General features: G+C 41.2%; 1 protein-coding gene across 1 annotated transcript; it reads left to right on the plus strand.

Annotated features, from left to right (window-relative positions):
- The first annotated feature begins 4,997 nt into the window (after positions 1 to 4,997).
- LOC102759690 (jun dimerization protein 2-like) lies at positions 4,998 to 5,736 on the plus strand. The gene is made up of 2 exons (XM_006771249.2): positions 4,998 to 5,305; positions 5,340 to 5,736. The coding sequence occupies exons 1-2, from the start codon at positions 5,025 to 5,027 to the stop codon at positions 5,536 to 5,538; spliced, it is 480 nt and encodes a 159-aa protein (XP_006771312.1). The 5' UTR covers positions 4,998 to 5,024; the 3' UTR covers positions 5,539 to 5,736.
- Positions 5,737 to 11,949: the final 6,213 nt, after the last annotated feature.

An 11,949-nucleotide genomic window follows, 5' to 3' on the forward strand; every position in this document is an offset into this window, starting at 1 on the left:
ATCCATCATCCTGCCGCGGCCGATGCCCACCCTGTTCCATGTGTGCCCCTTGGTGGTCAACACACTTCATAGTGACCGGTTTTTAGGTTGTTCCGGTGTTCAGTCTATTTGCATATTAGGGTTTTATATACATATAGATACTTGTATTTTGTGTGGAGGTGTACTTGATTCTCTGTAGTACCTGATTCTCTGTAATACATTTTTTTAGATGTGCAGTGTTTAACATACATACATAATATAAATAAAATTAAGGTGCTTAGAAGCTCCCACAAGTCATGTAGATTGACTTCTAAAATATAATTGCAAACTGATATATTTTCTCCCAAGTTTTGTTTAATTAGATTTAAATTATTTTTTAATCACAGGTTCTAAATTAGTTTCATTTTGGAGCTGAGTACATATGTGCAAGGACCTACTTTTTATATGCCTCCAATATTTAACTGGTGCCTGGAGGCTTGAAGGAAACACGAAAATAAATTAGGTTACTTTCTGTCTTTGATTGTATTATGTATCACTGTGACATTATTTCATTTGAATTAAAATCTATATATATAAAGAGCCAGGGGCTGTCACATCCGAAACAACTGAACAGACAACCGAACAGGCTGAGTGGGGTTTCAAGGCCAGCAGGGGGGTTAGTGAGGGATAACCAAACGACTGAGCAGCAGGCTGCATGGGGCGACCAGGCCCGCAAGGGGGGCAGTTAATATATGTTCACTTTTTTATTTTGTAAAGGCATAAAAGTATGTCATTTATTTTTTATTAAAATCATTTTTATTTTTCAATTGCAGTTGATCATTAATAAGTGATCATTCAATAAATCTCATACCTATCTGACACCATGCAAAGTTTTTAGAATATTATTGACTATATTCCCTATGCTGTACTTTACATCCCCATGACTATTCTGTAATAACCAATTTGTACTTTCTTAATCCCTCCACCTTTTTCACCCATCCCCATAACCCAAAATGTTCTCTGTATCTCTGAATCTGTTTCTGTTCTGCTTGTTTGTTTATTTTGTTTTTTATATTCAATTGTTGATAGATATGTATTTATTGTCATTTATTGTTCATATTTTTTCTGTCTATTTTATTTTATTATTGTCATATTTTTTATCTACTTTTTTTCTTCTTTTTAAAGAAGATCCTTTAACATTTCATGTAATACTTGCTTGGTGGTGGTGAACTCTTGTAGCTCTTTATTGTCTGGGAAGCTCTTTATCTGACCTTTCATTCTAAATGATAGCTTTGCTGGGTAGAGAAATGTTGGTTGTAGGTTCTTGTTTTCATCACTTTCAATAGTTCTTGCTACTCCCTTCTGGCCTGCAAAGTTACCATCAATAAATTAGCTGACAGTTTTATAGGAGCTTCCTTGTAGGTAGCTAACTGCTTTTCTCTTGCTGCTTTTAGGGTTCTCTCTGTAATTAACCTTTTGCATTTTAATTATGATATGTCTTGATGTGGGTCTCTTTGGGCTCATCATATTTAGGACTCTCTGTACTTCCTGGACTTGTATGTCTATTTTCTTCACCAGATTAGGGAAGTAGGGAAGTTTTCTGTCATTATTTTTTCAAATAGGTTTTCAATTTCTTGCTCTCTCCTCTTCTTCTGGCACTCCCATTATACAAATGTTGGTACACTTGAAGTTGTTCCAGAGGCTCTTACACTATCCTCCTTTTGGGGATTGTTTCATCTTTTTGCTGTTCTGATTGTTTGTTTGTTTGCCTCCTTATAATACAAACTAGAGGCCAGGTGCATGGATTTGTGCACCGGTGGGGTCCCTTGGCCTGGCCTGCACCCTCTTGCAATCCGGGACGCCTCAGGGGATGTCAGATAGCTGTTTTGGCCTGATCCCCACAGGCCAAATCCAGACAGGAGAGAGCCCTCTCCCTGCAGACTTGATCCAGATAGGAAGGAGCCTGATCCCTCAGGCCCAATACAGACAGGAGGGAGCCCAATCCTGTGCATTGAGCATCTGTCTCCTGGTGGTCAGTGCGCATCATAGTGACCAGTCAACTGGTCATTCAGTTGATCGGTCATTTGGTTGCTTAGGTTTTTATACATATAGATGGCTGATTTTTTCTTAACTTCATCTTCTCTACTGTTGATTCCCTGTAAATTATCTTCATTTCAGTTAGTTTATCTTTTATTCCTCCATGGTTCTTTTTTATGTTTCTCATGTCCTTTTTTATGCTGTTTAAGTTCTCACTAAGTTCATCGACCATCCTTATAACCATTGTTTTGAACTCTGTATCCAGTAGATTGCTTGTCTCCATTTTGTTTAGTTCTTTTCTCAAGTTTTCTTCTGTCCTTTCATTTGGGACATGTTTCTATGTCTCCTCATTTTGGCAGCCTCCCTGTGATTGTTTCTATGTATTAGGTAGAGCTACTACTTCACATGGGCTTGGTAGAGTGGCCTTATGTAGTAAGTGTCCTATAGGGTCCAGTGACATAGCACTCCTGATCACCCAAACTGGACATTCCAGGTGCACCCCTGCACCCTACCATGTGTGCTGTATATACCATCCTGTTATAGTTGAGCCTTGATTGCCTTTGCCACAGCAATCGGAGGTATTTACCCCCAGGCCAATTTGCTGCAAGCTCTGGCTATGACCACCCACCACTATGGAAGACCAGCTGTGCAAGGCCCACCCCACAGAACAGGACTAACTTCAGGGGGTGCTTCAATGGCCCCGTCCCTTGAGTGTGTTGCTTGTGGAGGTGGTTGGGTGGTGGTACTTTAATGTGGTCTGAAGTTTCCCACGGGGACCACTGGCTCTACAGCCTCCCCGGAGGTGAACACCAAGGTCAGCTGCTGTTTGTGTTCTGCCTGGGACCATCCAGCATGAGCTACAAAGCAATCTGCAGATGGCTGCTAAATGTGCTTGGCTTGGATGTGCCCAGGCAAGACCAAACTGTGAACCAAGGCTGATTGCTGCTAGCACCAGGTCTGGGACCACTTAGTTAGAGGTGCAAGACATGCTGAGGCCAGATACTGCTTGTTTAAGGGATTTTAGTAAAGTCTGAAGCATGAGCCAATACAGGCCATTTGTATGGGAATGCCACTGGAAACAGATTAAATGGGTCCATTAGTTGGATGGTACAGTCTCTCAGATAATTACTGGGGCAAGGAAAAAAATGTCAGCCAGTTGGAAACTGAGATCTGACACCTGCCTGCCGGCTCTGTGGGGTTGGGCATCTCAGAAAAGGAACAATGTCCTCTGCCAGCACTTTTTTCTGGCAGAAAGTTTCCTCTCCACATCTCACCCTGATGCCAGACAATTCAATACCTCTTATATGATACTGGTACCTTTTCAGCTGCTGCCCCAGCACTGGAGCTCAGAGCAAGTGAGTCCCAATAAGTCTGAGCACATGCCCTTTAAGAGGAACTGACTGGGACTCCAGCGGCCTCTGTCTTAGCCATAATCCTCACTGGTTTTTAGAGTCAGAAGTTATGGGTACTTCTCTTCTTGGCACTGGAACCCTAGGCTGGGGGGGTGGCATGGTATGGGGCTGGGACCACTCCCTCCTCAGGGGATACCCCCAAAGCTGAGATATCCCTCCCAATATTTGTCAGACATGGGTGTGGGACTAGCCCTTTCCACATTTCTGCCCCTTCTACCAGTCTCTATGTGACTTCTTCCCTATATCCTTAGTTGTAGGACTTCCATTCAGCTAGATTTTAGGAGGTTCTGAATGATGGTTGTTCTGTAGCTTAGTCATAATTTTGATGTGTTTATGGGAAGATGTGAGTACCACATTTACCTACACTGCCATCTTGACTAGAAGTCGAACTTAACATATGTTTAAATATATACAATTTATACATTAAAGACTAGGATGTAGGCTCAGTCATAAAGGTATCCACAGTCTTATTTATATCCTTCCTAATTTACATATGTATACTGTACTTACTCCCTTATATCCCTGCCTGTTGAGTTTATGTTTATTAGAAATGGGAAATTCTTTATTAAAAAGAAAGTATGTTAATATTAATATATGTATTTACTTAACAGCAGAAGCCTGTGTTTTTGAGATACTGTAAAGTAATAAATATAAATTGCAAAATAATGAACCCCTAAAAAGCAGAATTATAGTCATTCTGATATTTTAGAGAAACTAATAATAATACCTAACATTGAGTGCTTGGTGTATGGCAGTCACTGTTCTAAGCACTTAGTACAAAATGACTCACTAACTTTTATAACAAAAGAAGAAAAACTGAGGCAACAAAGGGTTTACTTGCCCAAGGTCACACAGCTAGGCAATAGTGGAATCATTACTCTAGTCCATGTATTCTGGATCCAAAGCCTACTCTCTTTATCTATGCTACCAGTTCCTGTAGGTATGACAATTGGATTTATGTAAGTAGAAAGTTTCTGAAATGCACTAAGTAGAACATTGTAAAGATAAATTTTTTTAAAAAAGTAGTTTTATTGATTTCAGAAAGGAAGAGAGAGGAAGAGAAAGATAGAAACATCAGTGATGAGAGAGAATCATTGATCGGCTGTCTCCTGCACACCCCACACTGAGAACACCCCACTGGGGACCAACCCTGCAACCCGGGCATGTGCCCTGATTGGGAATTGAACATCCTAGTTCATAGGTCGATGCTCAACCACTGAGCCATGACAGCTAGGCAAAGATAAAACTTTATCTTTAAAGTGTAAAAGAAAATAAGCTAAAATGACTACTTTCCAGTAGTTTCAACAACAATACTATTACATCTGCATTAGACAATAGGCTCCTAGAAAATAGAAACCATTCCTTATCCAAATTAGTATTCCCAGTAAGTGCTTAGCATATAGTAAACACTTAATACTTATGAGGCAAGTAAACTTCATTTATTATCAGATTTTGAGAGCACTTAAGTCACCTAAATGAACAAAACAAAGAAAGGCTTATGCAAGTAGAAATGATAGAAATCAAATAAAAGAATGACCATGAACAACCTGACCCAGGCCCTGAGGTCACAGCCTCTGCCCATGGCTTCTGCAGGGCTGGACTGCCACTCTTCCTGCTATGATTCCTGGGCAGATCCCAGATCCTTCCATGACTGAGGGCTCTCTGCCAGGGCTCGGCCCCCTGACCGGACTCCCAACCTCGACCCTGACTGCAGAGGAGCTGAAATACACTGACATCTACAACATTGGGGCCATGATCGCCCCTTTGTTCTTCCTGGAGGTGAAACTGGGCAAGAGGCCTCAACCTGTGAAAAGTGAACTAGCTGAGGAAGAGAAGCGGAGGAAAAGGCACTGGGAAAAGAAGAAAGTGGCAGCAGCCTGGTGCTGGAACAAGAAGGAGCGGAAGGAAAATAAAGAGGAAAAAAAGTTCAAGACTGCCCAAACAGGAATCTGAGTGGTTGGAGCTCATGAATGCAGAGTTGAAAACCCAGATGGAGGAGCTGAAGCAGGAGCAGCAGCAACTCATCCTGATGCTCAACTGGCATCACCCCACCTGCATCGTCAGGACTGATAGCGTTAAGACCCCCAACTCAGAAGGCAACCCACTGCTGGAGCAGCTAGAGAAGAAGTGACCATGGGCTGGGAGGAGGAAGAGAAGAAGGAGGAGATGAGAAAAGGGAAGAGGAGGGTCCCAGAGGGCTCTTCCTTGCTGCATGAAAAACTCTTCAATGGGGCTCAGCACAGCCAGCATCAACCAGGCTTTTTTGTGAAACTCAGATCAGCCACGCCAGGGGAAGAAACTCAGGCTGATGAAACCCAGGACCAAGCGCTGAGACCAAAGTATTCCTGCCAGTAGCCAGGGGAATGAAAGCCCTGATAGGCCCAGATCTCAGGCCAGGCCTAGGGACCCTACCCGAGGGTCCCGGATTGCAAGAGGGTGCAGATCTGGTGTTCTGCCTGAGGCCAGGCTTGCAGGAGGCAGGACAGAAGCTCTGGGCCGGAGAGACACCCAAACTGGCAGCTGTTGGCACTTCTCCATTTCTCTGCCAGGGAACCCACCCAAAGGACCTCTGAGCAGCCAGGAAAAGCCATGAGCTGCCACCAAAATTGGGCTGAGGATGAAACTCAGAGTGAAACTGCAATCTGCTTGCCCCCAGCCCTGACCCTGACCCTGACCCTGACCCTGACCCTGATCCTGGTGCAAGGCTGGAGAAGGGCACAGTGCCAGGCTCTACTGTACCCACCCACTATGGTCCAGCTCAGTTCTGCCCAGAGTGGCAGCCAGGGTGCACCCTCACCGGCCCTGCTGGAGTTGCTGTGGGCATGAGGCATGGGCACCCTTCCAAAGCACATACTTACTGAATGTTTACAGAGTGGCTGTCCTGGCAGGGCTTTCAACTGCATATGATTTTTTAACATTTTTGAAAAATATATTTTACAAAAAAAAGATTTTATACAAGCAATATATACATGGATTTCTATAATCACTCAATGTGATCCAGTACAAATATGCTATGGTTTGTTTGTTATGAACAGACATTCAGCAGTTATGGCCATTGCATGTAACTTCTAAATACTGTAGTCTCTGGGTGTTGGGGGTGGCAGGGTTGGGGTGTGGTGCATTTCCATCCTGGTAAACCTTTCATAGTACTCAGTTCTGTATAGCTCAGTAAACATTACACTTACTTTAAAAATGAAAAATAAAGAAAGAGGGAGGCCCAGGCTACCCAGCCGGGGGCACTACAGTGGGTGGCCAGGGCCTCCCTCTGCAGGGTGATCGATCTGGTGGCCTCTGCCATCGATTGCCCCACAGAGGGAGACCGAGGCCACCAGCCAGTGATGCTGTGGCGGGTGTGTGGGGCCGGCCAGCGATTGCCCCACAGAGGGAGGCCCAGGCCAGACAAGCGATCTCATCCCATGCCTGTTGCCTGCAGAGGGAGGCCACTGGTGGGGGTGGGGGTGGGGAGGGCAGCACTGCATAGGTGACAAGCAGTGGCAGTGGCAGGGTCAAGGCCAGCTGCCAGCAGCCAGGGGAATGAAAGCCCTGATAGGCCCAGATCTCAGGCCAGGCCTAGGGACCCTACCCGAGGGTCCCGGATTGCAAGAGGGTGCAGGCTGGGCTGAAGGACCCCCTCAAGTGCACGAATTTTCATGCACTGGGCCTCTAGTAAGACAATAAAACAATTTGCTGCTCTTTGTAAGCTAGTAATAAGAATGTGTATTTAAAACATAAGAATTTTGAGGGGAGATGTCAATATTTTTTATCCAGAAACACTATCAAGAAAGATTTCTGATATCCTTGATACCAATTTACCTTTTTAAGCACAGTTTTACTGAAGCTAACAGCATAATATAGAATCTGAGACAGTCTGTGAGAGAAAAGGTTAATTTGACATTACAAAACTTGCTAACAAAAATAACAAGTAGCCATAGCAAAAGTGAAAATATCAGCTACTATCATTTTACTATATGCAAGAAGCTGTGATAAGAGTTTTATATGCATTGTTTATTTGATCAAATTACTCCTACCTCACAAATGAATAGGCTTAGATAATTAATTTGCCCAAGATCACACTGGTATGCAATAGTCATTTTTTCTCCAAAAGCAAAAAATAATAAACATAAAGGATTATGGGGAATTATCAAAATTGAGAGTATAATCTCATTAATACCAGACAACTTGATCATTTATTTTCTACCTCTGACTTGTTTGGTTTTTTTTTTTTTTTTTTACATGTTATTACATAACATTTATTTTGGAGTTTATTTGACTTGAGATCACATCTGGATGATACCATGCTTCTGAACATCTGTAATTCTATATAGTTGTGTACTTCAACCATTCATAGTTGATTTCTCTAATTAAAGATTCCATTTTCTTTTTTCAGTTATAATTTCCTTAAGAGTAAAAAGTTGCCTTTTATTTTCTTTGTGATTAAATTGTGATTGTCCAGTAAAGGTACCGGGAGCCGGTCCATCCTTGCTGTTTCAAGGGACCTGGCATATATGGCATACTGTTCTTAATATGTTTGCTCACCTTCTTGGCACTATGTGTTTTAACCAAGGTCACCTCTCCGAGAAAGGTTGTTTCCCCAGGTAGGGATTTTCCCCTGAAGTTAGGGATGGAATAAAACCCCTTAACTAAGTGCCAGGCGGGCAATTAATTACTTTAACTACGAACAATCATGCTTAAGAGACATAATCTTTACTTCCCTGGACCTGCTGGGGTTGGACCCCAGCATCGGGCACCCAAATAGGGACCCTTAGGTAAGCCCCCCATTCCCCTAGGTAAGCACCCCACACTCGGGATGGATAGGACTCCACTGTAGGAAGAGGGTGGATATTCTTCGCCGACTCCGTCCACACCTTTGGGGACCCCTGGACCTGCTGGGGTTGGACCCCAGCATAAAGGTTTTCAAAATGGTTAGATAATGCTAACCATTTATCACAAAAATTATACAAATGAGGTTATCCATTTTATTGACAGCTAAATACCCTGAAAAAGCAGCCTAATATGTTGCTTTGTACAATCTCAAAAAGCAAGAAATCTGCAAATTATTTTCTTATGTTAATCCAATAAAGGACTCTATAAAGTGATACATTTGTCATTGATTTTGAAGTAATATTTCAGTTAGTATTTTGATGATCACAGAAAACACTATCCCAGATTTTATTCTGCCTAGGTTTTCTTTCTGTATGCTCTATTTTCATTATTTGAAACTCATCCCATGATCAGTTGACATAGTGATAGAGTGCTCTCCATGTACAAGCAAAACAGATCCTCTCCCTGCTCTCTGAGGACTTTACATTTTCTGTAAATCTCACCTGTAGAACCATGTAGCCATATATACCTAAGCATCTAACCAATCTTCAACTTACAAGTGAGTTTCATCTAAGCCAGTTTATAAATCAGTTGTTTGGAACCAAGGAGGCATTTTACCATGAAAATAAGGTTAAAAAGGATGGCTCAGAGCAGTTTGAAACAAATACTAGTGCAAGCATTATTGGATGAAGATGCATGTCAAACTCAAAAACAACTTGCAGAAAGATTAAACATTGCTCAGCAAACATTTTCTGATTGTTTACAAGCAATGGGAAAGATTTTAAAGGAAGGAAAACGGGCCCCACATCAACTGAATGAAAGACAAATGGAAAACCAAAAAGTCATCAGGAAAATATTGCTTCAATGGCAAGAAAGAAAGTCTTTTTTGCATCAAATTGTGACTGGCAATGAAAAGTGAATTTATTTTTAGAATCCCAAATGCACAAAAGGATTAACCCACCCGCCATATTCACCAGACCTTGCTCCTTCAGATTACCTCTTGTTCCGATCGATGGCACACGCACTTTCTGAGCAGCACTTCAAAACATAGGAAGAAGTGGAAAATTGGGTCTCTGAATGGTTTGCCTCAAAACAACAAAAGTTCTATTGCGATGGTATCCACAAATTACTTGAAAGATGGGGAAAATGTGTAGCTAGCGATGGACGTTACTTTGAATAAAGCACTTTTGATGTTTCTCTTGAAATTATCGTGTTTTCTTTGATTACAAAATCTGCATTATTAATCGATACGCCTAGTATAATATGGCTATTATATGCCTGAACTACTCTATAAGTCGACAGTAAAATCTAACTGTGCTTCACAATGCTTCCTGGGGAGAAATTGTTTTTCATGTTCTAAGTTGGAACAATTGAAAAATTTTTCTACTTTTGGCCTCTAGGAATCCCAATGAATTCCTCCACCAAAGAGAGGTAGGGGAGAGGCTCCAGCAATAATCAGTGGCAGTGTGGGAGTCAGGGAAACCTGCTTCCAGTGCTACATCAAAAGACAGACAGTCCTATAGAAAGAGCTGAGGGCAGAGAAAGGACCAAGATCCAGTAGTATCATTGTCTGGGTAGTATCAAAGTATACCTCTAAATACTCCCACAAAAAATACTATCTCTCTCTGACCATTGTCTGGGTAGTATCAAAGTATACCTCTAAATACTCCCACAAAAAATACTATCTCTCTCTGACCAATAAATGTGTACAGTAATAACGTGTGTGTGTGTGTGTGTGTGTGTGTGTGTGTGTGTGTGTGTGAGATGAAGGTAGATGGTAGGTGACTGTCAATGCAACTCATGCTATCATAGCAGGGACAGTAAAACCAAAGCCCCAAGAGTTATTGTACCCACAAGATATGCCCCAACCATCCAGTGGTATGAATTTAAATTCAAATCCTCCAAAATAAACTTGAAAAGGAAGTACAAGTCTTTAATGTAACAATATATACATTGTCAATATTTTAGAGGAAAAGTTACTTTGTAAAGCATTCATGAATTCCATCATTCAATGAGTACATAATGAAAGCATTGTTGGATGGATTTACTGTACAATTAATAGAAAATCAATAGCAGTTCTACATTAAAAAGGTGTTGTTCTTCAAATACTCTACTTGGAAAAGTAAATGTGAAATATTGTAATAACTCAAATAATGTAAGATCAAAGAGCCACATATGTTCTGAGAAAAGATTTATCTTTTCAGTTAAAAAATAAGGAAACTTTTCTACCTAGGAACAAATTTAACAAAGGCTTTGAAGGCCTTATACACTGAAACTACAAGACATTATTAAAATAAATTAGGGAAGACACAAAAAATGGGAAAATATTCTGTGTATTGAAAGAATCAAGATAGTTAAAATGAACAAAGCAATTTGTAGATTTAATACAATCCCCATCAAAATTCCAATGGAACTAAAAATCATCAGATTTGTACAGAACAACAAAATACCCCAAATAGCCAAAGCAATCCCAAGAAAAAAAAGAACAAAGCCAGAGGGATCACCATACCTGATTTCCAATTATACTATAAAGCATGGTATTGGCAAAAAAACATGCAGACCAATGGAACAGAATTGAGAGCCCAGAAATAAACCTACATGAATATGGGCAAATCATTCTCCACAAAGAAACCAAAAACATACAATGGAAAAAAAGAAAGCCTCTTCAAAAAAATGGTGATTGAATAACTGGAAAGTCACATGCAAAAGAATAAAACTAGCCACCGTACACAATCATAAACTCAAAAGGGATCAAAGACCAAAATATAAGACTGAAAGAATAAAATACATATAAGAAAACATAGGTACTATACTTATGGACCTTGGCTTTAGAGAGGACTTTATGCATTTGACCTCAAGAGCAAAAATAAATGAATGGGACTATCAAACTAAAAAGCTTCTGCATAGCAAAAGAAGCCACCAACAAAATAAAAAGGCAATCAACTGAATGATATTTGCAAACAATAGCCCTGACAGCCGTTAATATCCAAAGTATATAAAACACTCATACAACTCAACGCCAAACAAACAATCCAATTTAAAAATGAGCCAAAAATGGGCAGGGTACCTGAACAGATACTTCTCCTAAGAAGAGATACAAATGGCCAACAAATTTATGAAAAGATGTTCAACTTCACTAGCTATCAGTGAAGTACAAATCAAAAACTCATCCCTGTAAGAATGGCTATTATCAACAAGATAACTTATGGGGCTTCTCCAGCCGAGACTGGCAGAGCTAGAGAGTGAACGAGTCCTGAGTAGGGGCGACTGGAGATTGAGAAAAAGAAAGAGACAGACACAGAGGCAGGAGGGAAAGCTGAGACCAGGTGGGACAATGTTCTTGGATGGAGAGACAGTGACCCAGAGTTAGTGCAGTGCGTTTATTATATACAGCATGATACCAGGAAGTTTTACTAGAGTTTAAGACAAAGGAAATTATGTGAAATCATGCTTAAAGATCAAGCTGCAGTTCTTCATTCTCATGGCTTCTCGTAATCGTCAGGCCTGACTGGAACCTGATAATTGCATTCCCCCTGGTGCCTGGTTGAACTTAGATAATTACACCCACTCCCTGGCGCCTGAGCAAAAGGTGAGGACTGACAACATTCTTGCCTTTTGGGAAGGTATGTTTCCAGGACATGGCTTGCCAAGGCCGCTGGTCTCAGCCAACAACCTTCGCTCAAGTGCTCTTCCAGGTGCCCTCTACAACAATAAGTGTTGG

This window comes from Myotis davidii, unplaced genomic scaffold (assembly GCF_000327345.1).
Source record: "Myotis davidii unplaced genomic scaffold, ASM32734v1 scaffold2445, whole genome shotgun sequence".
In the NCBI taxonomy this organism is placed as follows: Eukaryota; Metazoa; Chordata; class Mammalia; order Chiroptera; family Vespertilionidae; genus Myotis; species Myotis davidii.